This window comes from Salvelinus alpinus, chromosome 21 (assembly GCF_045679555.1).
Source record: "Salvelinus alpinus chromosome 21, SLU_Salpinus.1, whole genome shotgun sequence".
In the NCBI taxonomy this organism is placed as follows: domain Eukaryota; kingdom Metazoa; phylum Chordata; class Actinopteri; order Salmoniformes; family Salmonidae; genus Salvelinus; species Salvelinus alpinus.
This window is the reverse complement of record NC_092106.1, coordinates 23,394,722-23,418,384: the sequence shown is the minus strand read 5'-3', so window position 1 is coordinate 23,418,384 and position 23,663 is coordinate 23,394,722. Positions and strand designations below refer to the sequence as shown.

Below are 23,663 nucleotides of genomic sequence, written 5' to 3'. Positions count from 1 at the left end.
CTGTTTGAAGTAGTACTCAATCTGCTGGTTTCTCCTCTAACTTGTGCCCCTGTAAAGTCTGCTTGTCTTATTGTGAGATTTGGCAGGATAGTTTCAAGGTCTTTGATACGACTCTGGAAATGTTGTTGCTCTGCTGGGGGGGCCCAGCACTTCCAATGTTTATGCACCTCCTTCGCAGCCTTCACAAGATTCTCTAGTTGTCCGATCATGAAGAGATATGCATCTGGGTTTTTACTTGGGTCCACAGCTCCCACGTTTTCTGCTTGCGACTCTGCTGTTGTAATTGCTTGTGTCAGTTCATATTCCCCGAAATTGGCCCACAATGTCTTTTGTATGAGGTCCTTTAGCTCTTGCAGTTTTTTCTCACACTCTTTGGCTGTTTTGACCAAGTCAGACTTCTGCTGCTCGCTCAACTCCTCTGCATCAGAGTTTTCTTCAATACATTGCCCCTCTACATCATCGTTGGCTTCCAGGACTTTGCCAGCTTCTGCAGTGAGCTTCCTAAAATTGTCTCTGAGGTCCTCTTCTGACATCATTGTATGCATTCATAGCACATTATTGGCCAGACGGGAAAACTGACGCTTCGCTGATGTCCTTGCGGTCTTTAGCTGCTCCACCAGTAATGAATCAGCCATTTCAATCACAGCAGCAGGCGGGAACAGTCTTTACTTGTCTCTCTGGACACATGTGGTCACTTTTCTGGTCCTTTTCCAGTCTTGAGCCACGGTTTTTCACTGTCAAGCTTCGACCTCTTTCTTGTGCAATTCCCCACTTGAAAAGGACAGTCCCTCCACATGAAGATTTTAACTGGATTTCACTCAATAAACAGCCATGGAATCAGTTGTTTGTCTTTTATTTACCATTCTTTGGTTGGCAGTAAACAGGTGAAAAACCTCAAAAAAGAGATGACAAATACAAGTTACTATTTGAGTTGACAGCCCAATCAAATACACAAAATTATCCACATTCACCCCAGATAAACACATTTCTGCCACCATAAAACACAAGGTTTCCACTTTTAGGCAAATGTTTCCCAAAATAGAAACCCACCATTTTTAATCAAATGAGCAGAATCAGTATATTTTCTCTAAATTTGCATTTTAGCCAAATACATTCAAAATATTTTTAGTAGTAAAAAATTACATTTATTTTCTAATCAGTAGTTTTAAGCAGACAAATCTTACATTTTTTAGCCAAAGATTTTTTAGACTATACATTTGTTACTGAATTAAGAACTTGGTTTACTAAGATTTCTACAAAGTTTCAATTACTTTTAACCATTTCAAACAAGTTCTTTGTCAACAATGAATTTGGCTCTTCTTACTTTTCCTTTATACCCCACAAACAACATTTGAAGTTATAAATACCACTGCAAAAGTCCTATCAAAGTTAAGAGTTAAGAGTCTGTGTTTTCCAGAGTATCATTAGCAGTGCACTGCTTAAGTCAGTCTAGCCAAGCATGGCTAATATGGCGCTTACCGGCTGTCTTTCACAGTTTTGTGGAGGGCTTGGACTTGCACAGTCACCTTGATCACAAAGATGAAGTTTCCTTGGTCTTGTGGTGTTATAAATGCTCCTTTCACTGCGGTCTAAAGACAACAGCAGAGCCAGGTGCTGGCACGCCCTGATTGCCTGGAAGATTTGTTCCACCTGGTTCACCACTGATTGAAGGAGGAGGAGTTTCACCTGGGGAGCTCCCAGGCAGTTTGTCAGCACAGTCCCATTACCTAAACTCCTTTATGTGAGCTTGCTGTTGGGAGACCAGTCTAAGTCTCTCCGGGAGCTTATTGACTCTGGGGCAGATGAGAGTTTCATGGATGCTACCCTGGTATCAGAACTAAGTATCCCAACTCAACTCCTCTCTGTTCCCATGGATGCCAGGGCACTAGACTAGACCGCTCCACTGGTAGAGTCACGCACAGCACAGTTCGCATTAATATGCTGGTATCTGGAAATCACAGTGAGTCAATTCAGCTCCTCCTCATTGAGACTCCTCACATACAGTGGGGAGAACAAGTATTTGATACACTGCCGATTTTGCAGGTTTTCCTACTTACAAAGCATGTAGAGGTCTGTAATTTTTATCATAGGTACACTTCAACTGTGAGAGACGGAATCTAAAACAAAAATCCAGAAAATCACATTGTATGATTTTTAAGTAATTCATTTGCATTTTATTGCATGACATAAGTATTTGATCACCTACCAACCAGTAAGAATTCCGGCTCTCACAGACCTGTTAGTTTTTCTTTAAGAAGCCCTCCTGTTCTCCACTCATTACCTGTATTAACTGCACCTGTTTGAACTCGTTACCTGTATAAAAGACACCTGTCCACACACTCAATCAAACAGACTCCAACCTCTCCACAATGGCCAAGACCAGAGAGCTGTGTAAGGACATCAGGGATAAAATTGTAGACCTGCACAAGGCTGGGATGGGCTACAGGACAATAGGCAAGCAGCTTGGTGAGAAGGCAACAACTGTTGGCGCAATTATTAGAAAATAGAAGAAAATAGAAGAAGTTCAAGATGATGGTCAATCACCCTCGGTCTGGGGCTCCATGCAAGATCTCACCTCGTGGGGCATCAATGATCATGAGGAAGGTGAGGGATCAGCCCAGAACTACACGGCAGGACCTGGTCAATGACCTGAAGAGAGCTGGGACCACAGTCTCAAAGAAAACCATTAGTAACACACTACGCCGTCATGGATTAAAATCCTGCAGCGCACACAAGGTCCCCATGCTCAAGCAGGCGCATGTCCAGGCCCGTCTGAAGTTTGCCAATGACCATCTGGATGATCCAGAGGAGGAATGGGAGAAGGTCATGTGGTCTGATGATTCAAAAATAGAGCTTTTTGGTCTAAACTCCACTCGCCGTGTTTGGAGGAAGAAGAAGGATGAGTACAACCCCAAGAACACCATCCCAACCGTGAAGCATGGAGGTGGAAACATCATTCTTTGGGGATGCTTTTCTGCAAAGGGGACAGGACGACTGCACCGTATTGAGGGGAGGATGGATGGGGCCATGTATTGCGAGATCTTAGCCAACAACCTCCTTCCCTCAGTAAGAGCATTGATGATGGGTCGTGGCTGGGTCTTCCAGCATGACAACGACCCGAAACACACAGCCAGGGCAACTAAGGAGTGGCTCCGTAAGAAGTATCTCAAGGTCCTGGAGTGGCCTAGCCAGTCTCCAGACCTGAACCCAATAGAAAATCTTTGGAGGGAGCTGAAAGTCCGTATTGCCCAGCGACAGCCCCGAAACCTGAAGGATCTGGAGAAGGTCTGTATGGAGGAGTGGGCCAAAATCCCTGCTGCAGTGTGTGCAAACCTGGTCAAGAACTACAGGAAACGTATGATCTCTGTAATTGCAAACAAAGGATTCTGTACCAAATATTAAGTTCTGCTTTTCTGATGTATCAAATACTTATGTCATGCAATAAAATGCTAATTAATTACTTAAAAATCATACAATGTGATTTTGGGGATTTTTGTTTTAGATTCCGTCTCTCACAGTTGAAGTGTACCTATGATAAAAATTACAGACCTCTACATGCTTTGTAAGTAGGAAAATCGGCAAAATCGGCAGTGTATCAAATACTTGTTCTCCCCACTGTACCTGTTTTGGGTTTTTCTTGGCTCCAGAAGCACAACCCAGATAATGACTGGACTAGTGGTTCCATCCTGGGTTGGAGCTCGTTCTGCCATTCACACTGCCAGGCACAGCCTTCTCCGAAACATCTGCCTCCAGGGTTAAGTACGTTCTTGGATCTCTTGGTTCAGAGTATCATGACCTCCTGGAGGTTTTCAGCAAGGCCCGTGCTACCTCCCTTCCTCCACATCGTCCTTACGATTGTGCTATTGACCTCCTTCCAGGCACCACACCGCCTTGAGGCCAGCTATATTCTCTGTCTGGTCCTGAGACCAAGGCCATGGAGGAGTACATCGAGGACTCACTGGTTGTTGGGAGCATTCGCCCTTCTGCCTCTCCTGCCGGTGCAGGATTCTTCTTTATGGGGAAGAATGACAAGACCCTGCGTCCATGTATTGATTACCGGGGCCTCAATGACATTATGATTAATAATCGGTACCCTCTACCACTCCTCTCCTCAGCTTTTGAGCCTCTCTAGGGGGCTACTATCCTTCCCAAACTGGACCTTCGAAATGCCTACCACCTTGTGCGGATACGCCTACGAGACGAGTGGAAGACAGCTTTCATCACTGCCAGTGGAAACTATGAGTACCTGGTTATGCAGTTTGGATGGCATAACCAGCTACTCATAGTGCCCTGGTCAACGATGTGCTCCGGGACATGTTGAAACGTTTTGTTTTTGTCTACCTCGACGACATCCTGGTTGTCTCTCGTTCTGCCCAGGAACACATTCTCCATGTTCGACAGGTCCTTCAGCGCCTCCTGGAGAATCAGATGTTTGTAAAGGCTGAGAAGTGTGAGTTCCACTGCTCCACTATCTCCTTTCTGGGATAAATTATTGTTGAGGGGAATGTTCAGATGGATGCCAAGAAGGTGAGCACGGTGCTGGATTGGCCCCAGCCCACATCCAGGGTGCAGCTACAACGATTTCTGGGATTTGCACATTTCTACCGCCGTTTCATTCGGGGCTACAGCAACCTGGTGGTTCCCCTCTCTGCACTCACCTCTCCCAAGGTACCATTCATATAGTCTCCAGCAGCGGACAAGGCTTTTGGGGATCTAAAGCAACAATTTACTACTCCTGCCATCCTTCCGACGTGGGAGTAGGGCCGTTCTTTCTCAGCGATCCGTCCAGGACCAAAAGCTTAATCCCTGTGCCTTCATGTCCCATGGTCTCAACTCTGCAGAGAGGAACTAGGATGTTGGGAACCGATAACTCCTAGCTGTTAAGATGGTTCTGGAGGAGTGGAGACACTGGCTGGAAGGAGCGGAACATCCATTTCTGGTATGGACGCATCATAAGAATTTAGAATACCTCCGCACTGCCAAGCGCGTCAACCAAAGCTAACCGGCTGTTTATTCCTGATTCAGTCCAGTCTCAGGTCCTGGAAGGGGCTCACTCCTCCAGGCTTACCTGTCATCCTGGTACTCGTCGAACTCTGGCTTTCCTCCGTCAATGCTTCTGGTGGCCCACCATGGTTCCTGATGTCTCGGCCTTCATTGCCGTATGCATGGTGTGCGCGCAAAGCAAGACTCCGCGGCAAGCTCCGTCTGGCCTCCTACAGCCACTCCCTGTCCCTCTTCGCCCCTGGTCCCATATTTTCCTGGATTTTGTCACTGGGATTCGTCCGTCAGATGGCAACACCACCATCCTGACAGTAGTTGACAGATTCTCCAAGGCCGCCCATTTCATCCCTCTTCCCGAAGTTACCTTCAGCCAAGGAGACGGCCCAGCTTATGGTAAAGCACGTCTTCCAAATCTATGGACTCCCGGTTGACATTGTCTAGGACTGGGGTCCTCAGTTTTCGTCCCAATTCTGGAAGGCGTTCTGCACTCTTATCGGGTCATCAGCCAGCCTGTCCTCTGGGTTTCATCCTCAATCTAACGACCAGTCGGTGTGAGCCAATCAGGATATGGAGACGGCACTCCGGTGTCTTGTTGCCAGTAACCCTACCACCTGGAGTCAGCAACTGGTCTGGGTGGAATATGCCAGGAACATTCTCCCCTGCTCGGCTACAGCACTATCCCCCTTCGAATGCTCCATGCGGTATCAGCCCCCGCTCTTCCCAGAGCAAGAAGTTGAGGTCAACATACCTTCAGCCCAGATGTTTGTCCGCCGCTGTCGGCGTACCTGGAAAAGAGCTTGGGTGACTCTTCTCAAGACCCCCTCCAGGTATCGTCGACAAGCGGACCGCCACCGGACTCTGGCTCCTCGCTGTCAGGCAAAGGGTATGGTTGTCCACTCGGGACCTACCCCTCCGGGTAGACTCCCATAAACTTTCCCCTCGTTTCATTGGTCCTTTCCCCATTCCTAGAGTCATCAGTCCCACTGCTGTCCGTCTGCTGTTGCCGCATACCCTCCGTGTTCACCCTACTTTTCAAGTGTCCAGAATTAAGCCCTTGTCTCACAGTCCTCTGTCTTCTGTTTCTAGGCCCATCCCTCCCTCCTGTGTCATTGATGGCAAGCCAGCGTATACGGTGAGACGCCTCCTGAAGGTTCAACCACGGGGCAGGGATTTCCAGTACCTGGTTGACTGGGCGGGTTATGGCCCTGAGGAGAGGTGCTGGGTTCCTGCTAAAGACATCCTGGACCCGGCCCTCATCGCCGATTTTCACCGCCGACACCCCGGTCAGCCAGGTATGCGCCCAGGTAGGACGCCAGGTGGCATCCCTAGAGAGGGGAGGGGGGGTACAGTCACGCCCTGATCTGTTTTACATGTCCTTGTGACTGTCTCCACCCCCTCCAGGTGTCGCTTATTTCCCCCGGTGTATTTATCCCTGTGTTTCCTGTCTCTCTGTGCCAGCTCGTCTTGTATGTTCAAGTCAACTAGCATGTTTTTCCCGTGCTCCTGCTTTTTCTATTCTCCTTTTGCTAGTCCTCCCGGCTTTGACCATTGCTTGTTTCTGGACTCTGTATCCGCCTGCCTTGACCTTGAGCCTGCCTGCCACTCTGTACCTCCTGGACTCTGAACTGGTTTTGACTTTTTACCTGTCCACGACCATTCTCTTGCCTACCCATTTGGATTATAATAAATATCAAAGACTCAAACCATCTGCCTCCCGTATCTGCATCTGGGTCTCGCCTTGTGCCCTTATAGTTATGTTCGGTACAAATCCAATACCACACATTACTGAGTGCCATATTTTGGTGGCTGCATCATGTTATGGGAATCATTAAGTTTTTCAGGATAGAAAATAAATGGAATGGCGTTGAGCACAGGCAAAACTCCTAGAGGAAAACCTGGTTCAGTCTGCTTTCCACCAGACACTGGGAGATTAATTCACCTTTCAGCAGGACAATAACCTAAAACACAAGTTCACAACTACACTGTAGTTGCTTAGAAAGAAGACAGTAAGTGTTCCTGAGTGGCCGAGTTACAGTTTTGACTTTAATCTACTTGAAGAATTTTGAAAAGAATAATGGGCAAATGTTGCACAATCCAGGCGTGGAAAGCTCTTAAAGATTTGCCCAGAAAGACTCACAGCTGTAATCGCTGCCAAAGGTGCTTCTATAAAGTATTGACTCAGGGGTGGGAATACTTATGTAAATTAGATATTTATGAATTACATTTTCAGTAAATGTGCTAACATTTCAAAAAACATGTTTTCACTTTGTAATTATGGGGTATTGTGTGTGGATGGGTGCGATTAAAAAAAAAAAATCATTTGCAATTCAGGCTGTAACACAACAAAATGTGTAATAAGTCAAGGCGGTATGAATACTTTATGAAGGCACTGTAGGGTATGATTTGGGACGCACTTGATTGGTCAGGCAGAAAGCCCTTCCTAGTATTTTTATGTTTTTTAAAATTGTATTTATTTCATTCAACCTTTATTTAACTAGGCAAGTCAGTTAAGAACAAATTCTTATTTACAATGACGGCCTACCAAAAGGCAAAAGGCCTCCTGCAGAGACGGGGGCTGGGATTAAAAATAAAAAATAAATTAAATAAAAATATAGGACAAAACACACATCACGACAAGAGAGACAACACAACACTACATAAAGAGAGACCTAAGACAACAACATAGCATGGCAGCAACACATGACAACACAGCATGGTAGCAACACAACATGACAACAACAGCAACACAATATGGCAGCAGCACAGGGTACAAACATTATTGGACACAGACAACAGCACACAGAGTAATAAGATAGAGACAACAATACATCACACAAAGCAGCCACAACTGTCAGTAAGAGTGTCCATGATTGAGTCTTCGTATGAAGAGATTGAGATAAAACTGTCCAATTTGAGTGTTTGTTACAGCTCGTCCAGTCGCTAGCTGCAGCGAACTGAAAAGATGAGCGACCCAGGGATGTGTGTGCTTTGGGGACCTTTAACAAAATGTGATTGGCAGAATGGATGTTGTAGGTAGAGGATGAGAGCTGCAGTAGATATCTCAGATAGGGGCAGTGAGGCCTAAGAGGGTTTTATAAATAAGCATCAACCAGTGGGTCTTGCGACGGGTATACAGAGATGACCAGTTTACAGAAGAGTATAGAGTGCAGTGACGTGTCCTATAAGGAGCATTGGTGGCAAATCTGATGGCCGAATGGTAAAGAACACCTAGCCGCTCGAAAGCACACTTACCTGCCGATCTATAAATGATGTCTCCGTAATCTAGCATGGGTAGGATGGTCATCTGAATCAGGGTTCGTTTGGCAGCTGGGGTGAAAGAGGAGTGATTACGATAGAGGAAACCAAGTCTAGATTTAACTTTAGCCTGCAGCTTTGATATGTGCTGAGAGAACGACACTGCACCACCTAGCCATACTCCCAAGTACTTATATGAGGTGACTTCCTCAAGCTCTAAACCCTCAGAGGTAGTAATAACACCTGTGGGAAGAGGGGAATTCTTCTTACCAAACCACATGACATTTGTTTTGGAGGTGTTCAGAACAAGGTTAAGGGTTGAGAAAGCTTTTTGGACACCCAAAATCCAGGGAGGGACCAGCTGAGTATAAGACTGTATCATCTGCATATAAATGGATGAGAGAGCTTCCTACTGCCTGAGCTATGTTGTTGATGTAAATTGAGAAAAGTGTGGGGCCTAGGATCGAGCCTTGGGATACTCCCTTGGTGACGGGCAGTGGCTGAGACAGAAGATTTTCTGACTTTATACACTGCACTTTTTGAGAGAGGTAGTTAACTTTTACTTGGTACTCATCCCGGATCCGGGAGCACCCCCATCAGTAAAAAAGCTGACTAGCATAGCCGAGCATAGCGCCACAAGTAAATACTAGCATCTAAATATCATGAAATCACAAGTCCAAGACACCAGATGAAAGATACAGATCTTGTGAATCCAGCCATCATTTCTGATTTTTAAAATGTTTTACAGGGAAGACACAATATGTATTTCTATTAGCTAACCACGATAGCAAAAGACTCAACTTTTTTCTCTCCACCATTTTCTTACTGCATAGGTAGCGTTCACAAATTCGACCAAATAAAGATATAAATAGTCACTAACCAAGAAAAAACTTCATCAGATGACAGTCTGATAACATATTTATTGTATAGCATATGTTTTGTTCGAAAAATGTGCATATTTCAGGTATAAATCACAGTTCTACATTGCAGCTGCAATCTGAAATAGCGTCGATGCAGCCAGAATAATTACAGAGACCAACGTCAAATACCGAAATACGCATCATAAAACATTTCTGAAAAATACACAGCGTACAGCAAATGAAAGACCAACATCTTGTGAATCCAGCCAATATTTCAGATTCAGATTTTACAGCGAAAACACAATATAGCATTATATTAGCTTACCACAATAACCAGAAACACAAGCAATTTACCAGCAGCAAAGGTTAGCGATCGTAACAATCCAGAAAAAGATATATAATTTTTGACTAACCTTGATAAACTTCATCAGATGACAGTCCTGTAACATCATATTACACAATGCATATAGGTTTTGTTCGAAAATGTGCATATTTAGCAGCACAAATCGTGGTTATACAATGTGATCAGTAGCAACATTTCAGGCATTCTGGCCGGCGCCATCTTGGAGAGGCACCTAATCTAATCGATAACTAATCGTAAACTTGACTAAAAAATACAGGTTGGACAGCAAATGAAAGATGCATTAGTTATTAATGCAACCGCTGTGTTAGATTTTTAAAATTAACGTTACTAGACATACAGTGTGCGTTACAGCCAGACCAGTGCCGAAATTAATGGCGGACAAATCATTTTACATTTTTCCACAGAAATACGGATTAACATCATAAATAGCTCTTACTTTTGGAAGAGCTTCCATCAGAATCTTGGGCAAGTTGTCCTTTGTCCAAAAGAATCGTTGCTCGGTTGTAAAACGTCCTCTTCAACTTTGGAAATAGCAGCAAACATTAGTTATGTGGCGCAGACATGCCCAAATCTTCAAAACGCAATACAAAGGAAATTCCGAAAATCGCAATATACTCACATAAACTGATATAACTCGGTTTAAAATAACTTCGTTATGATGTTTCTAACACCTATATCGAATAAAATCAGAGCCGGATATATCTAAGGCCTATAACTTGAGCTTTTGAGAATGCCATCCTGAGGTCCTTCTTTGCGTCATGACGGTTGGTCCTTCTTTGCGTCATGAAGGTTGAAAAGAGTGCACCCCCCATGCCATGGGCTTTTATAAGGTCTCAGATCTGCCTAGAAACTCCATTCCAATTCTCATTGGTTACTGACATCCAGGGAAAGGCGCGTGCAGTTCATGTCGACCCATAGGATACATACAGAGTTTTAAACTGATCCTAGAACAGAGTCTACATTTTCAGATTTTGCAGTACCTGTCAGGAATTTCGCTGCCAAACGAGTTCTGTTTCACTCAGAGAAATAATTCAAACGGTTTTAGAAACTAGAGAGTGTTTTCTATCCAATAGTAATAATAATATGCATATTGCACGAGCAAGAATTGAGTACGAGGCAGTTTAATTTGGGAACAATAAATGGTAACGTTGAAACAGCACCCCCTATATTGAGAAAAGGCAAACCAGGCCAAAGACCCCTCAGAGACACCAATACTCCTTAGCCGGCCCACAAGAATGGAACGCTTTGGCCACGTTAAAGGGCTGCAATCCCGCTAACGGGATCGATATGACAACAGCCAGTGAAAGTGCAGGGCGCCAAATTCAAAAAACAGAAATCTCATAATTAAAATTCCTCAGACATACATGTGTCTTATACCATTTTAAAGGTAATCTTGTTGTTAATCCCACCAAAGTGTCCGATTTCAAATATGCTTTTCAGCGAAAGCACCACAAACGATTATGTTAGGTCACACCAAACCACAATAAGCACAGCCATTTTTCCAGCCAAAGACAGGAGTCACAAAAAGCACAAATAGAGATAAAATTAATCACTAACCTTTAATGATCTTCATCAGATGACACTCATAGGACTTCATGTTGCACAATACATGTATGTTTTGTTTGATAAAGTTCATATTTATATAAAAAAATCTGAGTTTACATTGGCGCGTTACATTCACTAGTTCCAAAAACATCCAGTGATTTTGCATAGCCACATCGTTTCAACAGAAATACTCATCATAAATGTAGATGATAATACAAGTTATACACATGGAATTATAGATATACCTCTCCTCAATGCAACCGCTGTGTCAGATTTCAAAAAAACTTCACGGAAAAAGCAAACCATGCAATAATCTGAGACGGCGCTCAGAACAATAGTCAAATTAGCCGCCATGTTGGAGTCAACAGAAACCAGAAATTACATGATAAATGTTTCCTTACCTTTGATGATCTTCATCAGAATGCACTCCCAGGAATCCCAGGTCCACAATTGTAACGGCTTTCCTCCTCCTCTTCATCCGAAGAGGAGGAGCAGGGATTGAACCAAAATGCAGCGTTGTGTGATGACATAATATTTATTAAAGTAAAGACGAAAACACGAACTTCACTTAAACTAAACAAAACAACAAACGGAGTAGACAGACCTGGACGACGAACTTACATGAAACACGAAGAACGCAATAACAGGAAAACTGACTACAAAAAACGAACAAACAAACAAAACCGAAAACAGTCCCGTGTGGCGTAACATACAGACACTGACACAGGAGACAACCACCCACAAACAAAGTGTGAAAACACCTACCTTAATATGGCTCTCAATCAGAGGAAATGAAAACCACCTGCCTCTAATTGAGAGCCATATCAGGTCACCCTTTAAACCAACATAGAAACAGAAAACATAGACTGCCCACCCAAACTCACGTCCTGACCAACTAACACATACAAAACTAACAGAAAACAGGTCAGGAACGTGACAACAATAAATGCTTGATTTGTTGATAATGTCCTTTATTTATGTCCAATTAGCTACTTTTGTTAGCGCGTTTGGTAAACAATTCCAAAGTCACGAAGCGCGTTCCCTAAAAGCTGACGAAATGTCCAAAAGTTCAGTAACAGTCAGTAGAAACATGTCAAACGATGTATTGAATCAATCTTTAGAATGTTGTTTACATAAATCTTGAATAACGTTCCAACCGGAGAATTACATTGACTTCAGATGAGCGATGGAACAGAGCTCCCTCTTATGTGAACGCGCATGGTGAAAGCATGGTCAGGTCATGGCAGACTTGACTAATTCCTCACTCATTCGCAGCAGAGGCATCAGACAAAGTTCTACAGACTGTTGACATCTAGTGGAAGCCGTAGGAAGTGAAAACTTATTCATATCTCGCTGTGATTTCAATGGGATCTTGGTTGAAAATCGACCAGCCTAATCATTTCCACTTCCTGTTTGGATTTTTTCTCAGGTTTTTGCCTGCCATATGAGTTCTGTTATACTCACAGACATAATTCAAACCGTTTTAGAAACTTCAGAGTGTTTTCTATCCAATACTACTAATAATATGCATATATTAGCAACTATGACTGAGGAGCAGGCTGTTTATTCTGGGCACCTCTGTGCACCTTTCATCCAAGCTACTCAATACTATCCCTGCAGCCACAAGAAGTTAATAAAAAATAGCAGCACAATATTGCTTAGAATCAAGGGTAATGGTGACATCATTGAGGACCTTTAAGGTTGCAGTGACACATCCATAACCTGAGCGGAAACCAAATTGCATACCTGAGAGAATACTATAGACATCAAGAAAGCCAGTCAGTTGATTTTTTCAAGAAAGCCAGCCAGTCAAGTTTTTCCAACACTTTTGATAAACAGGGCAAAATAGAAATAGGCCTATAACAGTTAGAATCAGCTTTATCTCCCCCTTTAAATAAAGGATGAACCGTGAATGCCTTCCAAGCAATGGGAACCTCCCCAGAAAGGAGAGACAGGTTAAGAAGGTTGGAGATAGGCTTGGCGATGATAGGGGCAGCAACCTTGAAGAAGAAAGCGTCTAAACCATCTGACCCAGATTTTTTAAGTTTAAGGAGCTCCTTTAGCCCCTGGGACTCAGTGACTGCCTGCAGGGAGAAACTTTGTAGTGGGGCAGGGGGAAAAGAGGGAGAAGCATCGGGGATAGTCGCATTAGAAGGGGTGGGAGATGAGGAAATGTTGGACGGGAAAGGAGGCATGGCTGAGTCAAATAGGAATCCCGACTTAATGAAATGGTGATTAAAGAGCTCAGCCATGTGCTTCTTGTCAGTAACAACCACATCATTAACATTAAGGGACATGGGCAGCTGTGAGGAGGAGGGTTTATTCTCCAGGTCTTTAACCGTTTTACAGAACTTCTTGGGGTTAGACCCACAGAGAGAGAACTGCTCCTTAACCCTTGTGTAGTCTTAACATTCTGCATACTCCCCTTGTCCTAAGGGTAAAAAATTACCCGCCTTCACGTATCCCCTACAATAAAGCATCTTAATTTAATTTTAAACCCCAAATCAAATCATCAAATCAAATGTATTTATATAGCCCTTCTTACATCAGCTGATATCTCAAAGTGCTGTACAGAAACCCAGCCTAAACCCCCAAACAGCAAGCAATGCAGGTGTAGAAGCACGGTGGCTAGGAAAAACTCCCTAGAAAGGCCAAAACCTAGGAAGAAACCTAGAGAGGAACCAGGCTATGAGGGGTGGCCAGTCCTCTTCTGGCTGTGCCGGGTGGAGATTATAACAGAACATGGCCAAGATGTTCAAATGTTCATAAATGACCAGCATGGTCAAATAATAATAATCACAGTAGTTGTCGAGGGTGCAGCAAGTCAGCACCTCAGGAGTAAATGTCAGTTGGCTTTTCACAGCCGATCATTAAGAGTATCTCTACCGCTCCTGCGGTCTCTAGAGAGTTGAAAACAGCAGGTCTGGGACAGGTAGCACGTCCGGTGAACAGGTCAGGGTTCCATAGCCGCAGGCAGAACAGTTGAAACTGGAGCAGCAGCATGGCCAGGTGGACTGGGGACAGCAAGGAGTCATCATGCCAGATAGTCCTGAGGCATGGTCCTAGGGCTCAGGTTCTCCGAGAGAGAGAAAGAAAGAGAGAAAGAGAGAATTAGAGAGAGCATACTTAAGTTCACACAGGACACCGGATAAGACAGGAGAAGTACTCCAGATATAACAAACTGACCCTAGCCCCCCGACACAAACTACTGCAGCATAAATACTGGAGGCTGAGACAGGAGGGGTCAGGAGACAAATCTAGTTTGCATTAAGAAAAAACCTGTCATTCTTCACAAACTTTGTGAATACCTGCATTTTCCCTCTTCACAATGCCAAAATATTGCATTTAATCAGTGGACACCACTCGTGTTTATTACAACACACCTGTCATAATTGTTTTCTTTACTAAAGTATAGGTTTATTATTATTGCTAAAGATACTGCATAGGTGTAAACATCATTTTTTCAGCAAGCGATAGCACTTGTATAGCCTAAGAAAGTAGCAGAAATGTGCAGAAAGTAGTTTTGAATGCATTTTATTGAAGGGAAACAATAACAGTCTGGAACTTTTTTGGCAACATAGTGATATATTCTTATATACTGTACAATGAGGAATTCAACTACCAAATACTAATCTTCTCCCATTTTTTAAAACTATTGCCCCCACCCACAAGATGTATAAACAACAACAATAAATAAGAATAAAATAAGATAATAGATACAAAACAAAATCAACTCTAATTATCACATGTAGGACAGTATGCAAGTGTGTGTGCATGGACTTTGCAGATGTATTTCTCACATGTGCAGCACATAGTATTTGTTTTACAGTCCTTCTTTGGGGGGCAGAATTGGCATCTCCTCCTCTTGCTTGCCCCAGCTGCAGCCTCAGGTGGATCAGGACAAGATTCAGTCCCCTGAACAGCTTTCACAAGCGCTGCAGTGGCTGCTGTGCGGAAGAAGGCGCTCCCTTCTTTGAATGTGTGGGGTTACAAGCGCCTTTCCCAGCTGCTCCAGGAACACCCTCCTCTTGTTCCGCTTATCTGGCATCCAGGTAGGGTTGACCTTGTTCCATATCACGAAGGCAGTGTATGAGGACATATCAATGATGTTATGGAAAATGACCAGGTGCCAGTGGGCAGTCATCCTCCTGCAGCTGTAAGTTCCATTCACCTTATCCAGGTTGTCCACGTCTCCTTTGTTGTGGTTGTAGTCCAGGATGATGGCTGGCTTCCTGTCCTCACAATCACTGATCTCAGCCATTTTGTGCAGTGTGCTCAGGAGGACCACATTCTTGTTCCTCTTTGGGAGGTAAGAAACTAGAGTGGTGGTGAGGGTGTAGGCAAACGTTGATGAGAAGGCCTCTCTCCCCCTTGTTCCGAGGAGTGCAGGGGGGAGCTCAGGCTCGTTTTTTCTAACTGTGCCAACCATGGTGATCTTCCTCTGCAGGAGCTGCTGGCTGAGTTTATAAGAGGTGAAGAAATTGTCACACGTAACATTGTGCCCCCTCAGTCCATCTGTCACATCAAGCACAACCCGCATCCCCTGGTTCTTCTCCGGGCCTCCACTGGTCGGCATTGTGTAAACTTGCATCTTCCAAGCGTAGCTGGATTGTGCGTCACAGGCCACCCATATCTTGATGCCATACTTTGCTGGTTTGCTGGGCATATACTGCCGGAAAGGACAGCGACCTTTTGACAAAAGAGATTACTATCAGTAATTAGTATCAGTGTCACAGAAAACAATCACAGAAATCAGTGATCTTACAGCAATACATAATACAATTAAAATTGAAAATCACTTACATTACAGATATTAAAATAAAAATGTACCTCTGAATGGAACCAGTTGCTCATCCACTGTTATTTCAGGCCCAGGGTTGTAGAGGTATGGTAGATGCTCCACCCACTTCTCCCAGACCTCTCTTATGGCCGCCAGTTTGTCTCTCACACGTCTTGCAGGTCTTGACTCAGGGTTATCAAATCGTAGCATTCTTGAGAAAGTGTGAAAGACTTTCAGTGGCATTGTGGTACGGAAAATTGCCCTTCCACTCTCTGCAACCCAGAGACTACATTTAGCCTCGCCTCGGGACCTATACACACCCGCTAAGATTAGCAGTCATATGTAGGCACGCAGGTCAATCTCATCCATCCTTTTCCAGTTGTCTCCATATTTACGGAAACCCACCAAATTTGTCATCTCCAGGATGATTTTTTCGATGGCTGGTGTGATGAACATGTAGAATGTTGAGGCGATGTCCTGAGCATGGGCAACTGCATGTCTTGTGGGCCCTGGGGTAATCATTATGACATTTTGCACTGCCATCCTGTCCTGGTTGACATATGGTGACAAGGACCATGTTATTTTGCTGTTCTTTGACAAAAATGTCTCTCTTTCAGCTTGGGGGATTTCTTATTCATCTGAAGTTGATGCATCGTGCTCTGGGTTATATTCTTCCCCATCTTCTTCTTCAGATACCTCCTCCTCTTCTAAATCATTGTTCTCTTGTTCCTCCTGGACATCTGAAAAAATCTGATCTACGACCTGTAGATGTACGCGGTTTAACGCCGCGTACATATAGTTCATTTGAATAATGTATAGAAAATGAAAAACCGATTGGAGTAAAAAAAGGCAAGGGTAACGTTTGTTTGTTTAAACGTAGATCTCTTTTTTTTCAGTGCCATGAGTGCACTGAAACGTGCACTCATGGCTTCAGCAAAGAGAGAACTGGGGGAACTGCCATCTGCAGATCCTTTATAGCCTCTGACTGCATTCCCCATTAGTAAACAATGGTTTCAATACATTTTTATTTTGTCTGAAATTGTTTTTATTTTGTCTGTGAACTTGGGTCATGTGTGGGGTCGTGGAGGGGAGATGCTGTACATGCACAAGAAAATGTTTGTTTGTCTGAGATCAATCAGTAGCACACATAATCTCAATTTCTCATTGTGTGTGTGTGTGTGGTTTATGTGGTGTGTAAATTATTTTATAACTGTCGGGTCAAAAATGACCCAAAGACAATCTTTGTACCCTGGTGGTGTACAGCTTTCATGGAAATATGAACAAAGGTGATGTTTCACTTTTTCTAATGTTGGGGTCACTATAGGAAAAGTCATCAAATTTCAAATTGAAAAAATATAATTTAGGGGGTTTTCTCTGCTGTTAAACATAGTGGCGGGTCATTTATTACCCTAAAGACAACACAAGGGTTAAAGTAACTAACTTTCTCATTCAGGATAGCCTGAGTGCACTTATTTCTCATTTGCCTGAATGATAGCCAGTCAGCCTGAGTATGCGTGTGCCGAGCCTTTCGCCAAATGCAATTCTTGAGGTGGAGTAACTCGGCAAGATCACTGTCGAACCAGGGGCTGAACCTGTTTTTAATTATCATTTTCTTTATGGTGGCGTGTTCGTTAACAATACCACTGAAAATATTAAAAGAAGGTCCAAGTGTCTTCGACAGAGGGGATCAAGCTGATTCTATACCATTTTACAAAGGCCAGTTCATGAAGGAAGGCTTGCTCATTGAAGTTTTAGCAAGCGTCTATGACAAATCAGGAAAGGTTGTTTCACTGAGCAGCCATTACGAACACAGGCTGTAAAACAGTGATCACTAGGGTCATTACAGAAAACACCAGACTGATACCTATCAGGATTATTTGTGAGGATGACATCGAGGAGAGTAGCCTTTTCTGGGTGTTTGGAGTCATACCTTGTGGGATTGGTAATAATCTTGAGAAAGATTTAGGGAGTCCCATTGCTTTAGGACTTGGTCAGGTGTTATAAGCATGTCCCAGTTTAGGTAACCTAGCAGGACAAATTCAGACTTAGTGTAAGGGGCCAGGAGAGAGCTTAGGGCAGGTAGGGTACAGGCCGGTGCTGATGGAGGACGATAGCACCCAGCAACAGTCAACAAAGAGCTATTTGAAAGTTTAATGCTTAAAACCAGCAAATCAAATTGTTTGGGGACAGACTTGGTGGAGACAACCGAGCACTGAAGGTGATCCTTGGTAAAGATTGCCACTCCCGCACCCTAAGAAGAGCTGTCTTGCCGAAAAGGTTATAACCAGAAAGCTTAACATCAGTATTCAAAATACTCTTCCTTAACCACGTCTCACACCGTACCCAAACCGGCTGTGCGCGTGCGCTATTGTGCGCCATCGTGCGCAAATTGATTTTGTCCCCCCACACCAAACACGATCACGACACGCAGGTTAAAATATAAAAACAAACTCTGAACCAATTATATGAATTTGGGGACAGGTCGAAAAGCATTAAACATTTATGGCAATTTAGCTAGCTAGCTTGCAGTTGCTAGCTAATGTGCCCTATATAGCTAGCTTGCTGTTGCTAGCTAATTTGTCCTGGGATATAAACGTTGAATTGTTATTTTACCCCAAATGCAAAAGGTCCTCTACTCCGACAATTAATCCACACATAAAACGGTCAATTGAATCATTTCTAGTTATCTCTCCTCCTTTCAGGCTTTTTCTTCTTTAGACTTTATATGGCGATTGGCATCTAACTTTCATAGTTACCATGATGACCAACCAAACTCACTTCATCTTTCAATCACCCCCGGTGGGTATAACCAATAAGGAGATGGCAAGTGGGTATCTGCTTCTATAAACCAATGAGGAGATGGGAGAGGCAGGACTTGCACCATGATCAGTGTCACAAATAGAACTGACTTCTATTTTAGCCCTTGGCAACGCAGACACTCGTTGGCGCGGACGGCAGTGTGGGTGCAATAATTGAATAATGTTTGTTTAAATGTTTAAATGTATTTTGCAACGCTCGCCACATTAGCGGTGTGGTCAGCATGTTAGCCCTTGGCAACACAGACGCTCGTTGGCGCGCACGAGCAGTGTGGGTGCAATAATTGAATAACATGTATGTTTAAATTTATTTTGCAACGCTCAGGCACGCGATGCGAGCGGTGTGGTCAGCATGTCAGTAATGACCAACACATCTGGATTGGAGCTGTGTAATTTAAACCATGTGTTTATATAACAGCTATAATTGTCTTTATAACAGTACATATGTTAATTAATACATTCTTTAACAACTTCTACATGGTCACAGTCAGTGGAGAGGAGCGGAGACTGTCTATCGACCGACATCAAAACCTGAAATAATGATCTGTTTATATTGACTACATTATTTATTGGATATAAGCTGCTTAACATTTCCCTCTCAAACAAGACCACAGTTCATTACTGTTGATCTAGTTGGTCTCTGGAGGGATTATTTTCTATCAATCAGGTTCAGTGTTTTACAGAATCAGCTCGGAGAACTCTCTCTTGGAGATCCAGTTAGAGAAGGTTCCCACCTGGCTGCCTGTGTGCTATGAGAGATGGAACTCTTCCCTGGGGACCTTGGTCTGCCGCCAGCTGGGATATCTAAGGCTAGTCTACTAAGACCACTTTCTTACTACAAAGCCCAAGCATCTTGGGAACATACTAGGCCATTCACCTAACCATAAGGCTGATTGCTCCCAGTTAATGATGGATTATTTAATGCTCTGTTAATACCTCGTTTATAGGCTTGCCTTTATGCCCCATAGATCAGACATTACTTTTTAAAAGGGACACTCCCATCTTGCCTGCTTTTATAGAAGATATAACTGATTTATTTTCTTTCCAGACTGACCAAGCAAAAAGGGGTGAACTTAACCGACATTGGACCAAACTACACAGATGGCTTTATACAGATTACCTCCGAACACAAGAGCAGCCTGGAAAATATATGGCAGTTAAGGTACGGCAGCTGTCTGAGGAGATAATACATTACCTAATGATGCAGAAAGAATGGATGTGCTACAACAAAGTTATCAAGGTTTTCTAATGTACCTATTTGTTTTTATTTAGGGGGAGTTGCGTCACAGGGAAGGTTATAGCTTTGAAATGTTTTGGTAAGTTTCTGCAGGGTACTAACAACACTAACATAATAGTGGATTAACTACATTGTACATTTGTGCATCTCACACACCAGTAGGACCCAATGACCTTCATATGACCTCTCAGTCATGACTTCATAGTGCTACACATTGGTAGGAACACCTTCTCTTTCCATGACATAGAATGACCAGGTGAATCCTGGTGAAGGCTATAATCCCTTATTGATGTCACTTGTTAAATCCAGTTCAATCAGTGTAGATGAAGAGGAGGAGACAGGTTGAAGAAGGATTTTTAAGCCTTGAGACAATTGAGACATGGATTGTGTATGTGGGTGAACGGGCAAGACAAAATATTTAAGTGCCTTTGAACAGGGTATGGTAGTAGGTACGAGGCGCACGGGTTTGAGCATGTCAAGAACTGCAACACTGCTGGGTTTTTCAACAGTTTCCCGTGTGTATCAAGAATGGTCCACCACCCAAAGGACATCCAGGCAACTTGACACAACAGAGGGAAGCATTGGAGTCAACATGGGTCAGGATCCCTGTGGAAAGCTTTCGCCACTTTCGAGTCCATGCCCTGACGAATTGAGGCTGTTCTGAGGGCAAAAGGGGGTGCAAATCAATATTAAAAAGCTGCTCCTAATGTTTTGTACACTCAGTATATACTGTAGGGTGATGAGTTATCTCAATACAATGTATGTAAAGTGATCTGGGTAAAAGATGTTCTTTACCATTCGGCCATCAGATTTGCCGCTCCTTATAGGACACATCACTGCACTCTATACTCTTCTGTAAACTGGTCATCTCTGTATACCCGTCGCAAGACCCACTGGTTGATGCTTATTTATAAAACCCTCTTAGGCCTCACTCCCCCTATCTGAGATATCTACTGCAGCTCTCATCCGCTACATACAACACCCATTCTGCCAATCACATTTTGTTAAAGGTCCCCAAAGGTCCCCATCCCTGGGTCGCTCATCTTTTCAGTTCGCTGCAGCTAGGGACTGGACGAGCTGCAACAAACACTCAAACTGGGCAGTTTTATCTCAATCTCTTCATACGAAGACTCAATCATGGACACTCTTACTGACAGTTGTGGCTGCTTTGTGTGATGTATTGTTGTCTCTATCTTATTACTCTTTGTGCTGTTGTCTGTGTCCAATAATGTTTGTACCCTGTTCTGCTGCCATATTGTGTTGCTGTTGTTGTCATGTTGTGTTGCTACCATGCTGTGTTGTCATGTGTTGCTGCCATGCTATATTGTTGTCTTAGGTCTCTCTTTATGTAGTGTTGTGTTGTCTCTCTTGTCGTGATGTGTGTTTTGTCCTATATTTTTATTTAATTTATTTTTAATTTTTAATCCCAGCCCCCGTCCCTGCAGGAGGCCTTTTGCCTTTTGGTAGGCCGTCATTGTAAATAAGAATTTGTTCTTAACTGACTTGCCTAGTTAAATAAAGTTTAAATAAATAAATATAATTTAAAAAATGCCTTCATGTTTGTTTCCTGTGCCTGTGTAGAGTGTGGGACGCGTGCTAAGCTGCCCAGGATAATTGGGGGAGTGGAGGCTACCTTGGGAAGGTGGCCCTGGCAAGTCAGTCTCTACTACAGCAACCGACACACCTGTGGAGGCACCATCATCACCAGCCAATGGGTGGTCACCGCAGCCCACTGTGTGCACAAGTAAGACCCCCAAGGACCCCTTGGGATAAGAGGTTAGATGTTTGAGGTCAAAGGTCACTGACTCATGACAGTGTAGTGATGACTAGGGACAGTAATAGCTCTCACTTTATTTTGCGCAAAGTCAGTTATATTTTATGCAATTGAGAATTGGAGAGCCATCTATCCGATATAAATTGCTTCATCTCTTTTTTTCACATTCCAGCTATAGGCTACCACAGGTGTCCAGTTGGGTGGTCTACGCTGGTATTGTCACACGCAGTTCAGCTAAAATGGCTCAGTACATTGGATATGCAGTGGAAAAGATCCTCTACAACAAGAACTACAATCCCAGGAGCCACGACAATGACATTGCTCTGATGAAACTGCGAACCCCACTGAATTTCTCAGGTGACAGGGAACTTGATTGCTTCTGTTTTGAATGCACCACATAGTCCTTTGGCTGATGGGAACACTCAACTATATTCTTACAGCAATCAGTTCCAAACCATGTTCCAATATTACTGAAATTAACTTCAAAATCCACCTACACTGTTTTCTAATATTCTTAATATTCTCTTAAATTGTATTTTTTAGATACCATCAGGCCTATTTGTCTGCCACAGTACGAGCGTGATCTTCCAGGAGGAACACAGTGCTGGATCTCTGGCTGGGGCTACACTCAACCGGATGATGGTGTGACTATGTTAAATGAATAATATAACTTAAATAGAAGAATTTCATGTATCTCTATCAATGGTTCAATGTTTTTTTCATAGCACAAAGTCAGTCAAGTCCTAAAAATAAGAGGTATATTTACATTAGTTTGACTTTCTTTGACAGTTCTCATCCCTGCCACGCTAAAAGAAGCTCCGGTTCCACTGATAAGCACCAAGAAATGCAACAGTTCCTGCATGTACAATGGAGAGATCACCCCCCGCATGCTCTGTGCTGGATACACCGAGGGCAAAGTGGACGCATGTCAGGTTAGTTCATAAAACATAACTGAGTTCTTCCTCCTGTGGCTTGTTTTATGAAGAGATTTACCAAAGGTCAGAGAGTTGTTTCTTACAAAAGTAGAATTGGTTCTTGATAATGAGAATATTTTCCCCCAGGTCTCACCATTACTGTTCTGAATTATCAAAGACAAAGCTCATTAGGCATGCGGGCACACCAGCTTTATTCAAGGTCCAACCGATCAAATTCACTTGAGCTCAGGTTTCAGTATTTCACAATATCCCAACCCATAATCCCTAAATCACTGTGACTTAACAATATCTCAACCCCTAGCAATCAGTGTGGTGGTCTGGTAACCAGTGTGATTGACAGCAGTGTGTATCTGCTCCTGTCCTCTTCCCAGGGGGACAGTGGGGGTCCTCTGGTCTGTCAAATTGACAATGTATGGAGACTGGTGGGCGTGGTGAGCTGGGGTACAGGCTGCGCTGAGCCCAACCACCCCGGAGTCTACACCAAGGTGGCCGAGTTCCTCGGCTGGATCTACGACATGATTGAGGTAACCTTAAACGAACTCTTTGTTGCATAGGTCTACGTGTTGATTTTTTTTTACATATCAGGAACACATCAGCTGTGCACTTCTTTTTCTCCTCCTGAAATTGCATAATACTGTATGTTACATTTGTTTATCCATCCCCAGAGCTACTGAGGAGGAAGAGGAATAAGACAATGGATGATCAGGGAGACTCATGTATGACCAGAACAGGCCTAGAGCAAACTGAAACATAAGATGCTCCTGACATTCTTCCTCCTGTACTATATCTGTCATTTTACCTCCTTATAATGGCCATGTTTATTGCAGAAATGCATACATTATTTAGGAAATAATTTTATACTATGTGTTTGTCATACATTTTATTTTTAGCACCTGAATGAGAACATATTTATATCATATATTTGTCTTGTAATGAAAATAAATTATGCTTCATAATTAAACATGTCCATTGTTTACTCTGGTGTGATGAAAGAGGTTTATGTGTCTGGGCCATCGTGTCTGAAGGATGCAGACACTGTTCACCGTTGAGTGCAAAGTAGTAGCACCTCTCTCCTGTCAGAAGAGGGCGTGCATGC

General features: G+C 43.4%; 1 protein-coding gene across 1 annotated transcript in view; it reads left to right on the top strand.

Annotated features, from left to right (window-relative positions):
- The window catches only part of LOC139548079 (transmembrane protease serine 5-like), a 33,261-nt gene extending 9,719 nt beyond the window's left edge, over window positions 1–23,542 (top strand). The window contains exons 5-13 of the mRNA XM_071357408.1: window positions 19,295–19,430; window positions 19,670–19,783; window positions 19,894–19,937; window positions 21,440–21,602; window positions 21,805–21,989; window positions 22,176–22,274; window positions 22,422–22,564; window positions 22,939–23,091; window positions 23,233–23,542. Coding sequence (XP_071213509.1) covers window positions 19,295–19,430; window positions 19,670–19,783; window positions 19,894–19,937; window positions 21,440–21,602; window positions 21,805–21,989; window positions 22,176–22,274; window positions 22,422–22,564; window positions 22,939–23,091; window positions 23,233–23,241 — 1,046 coding nt within the window. The 3' untranslated portion in view covers window positions 23,242–23,542. The remainder of the gene's footprint in view (window positions 1–19,294; window positions 19,431–19,669; window positions 19,784–19,893; window positions 19,938–21,439; window positions 21,603–21,804; window positions 21,990–22,175; window positions 22,275–22,421; window positions 22,565–22,938; window positions 23,092–23,232) is intronic.
- The last annotated feature ends 121 nt before the right edge of the window (window positions 23,543–23,663 follow it).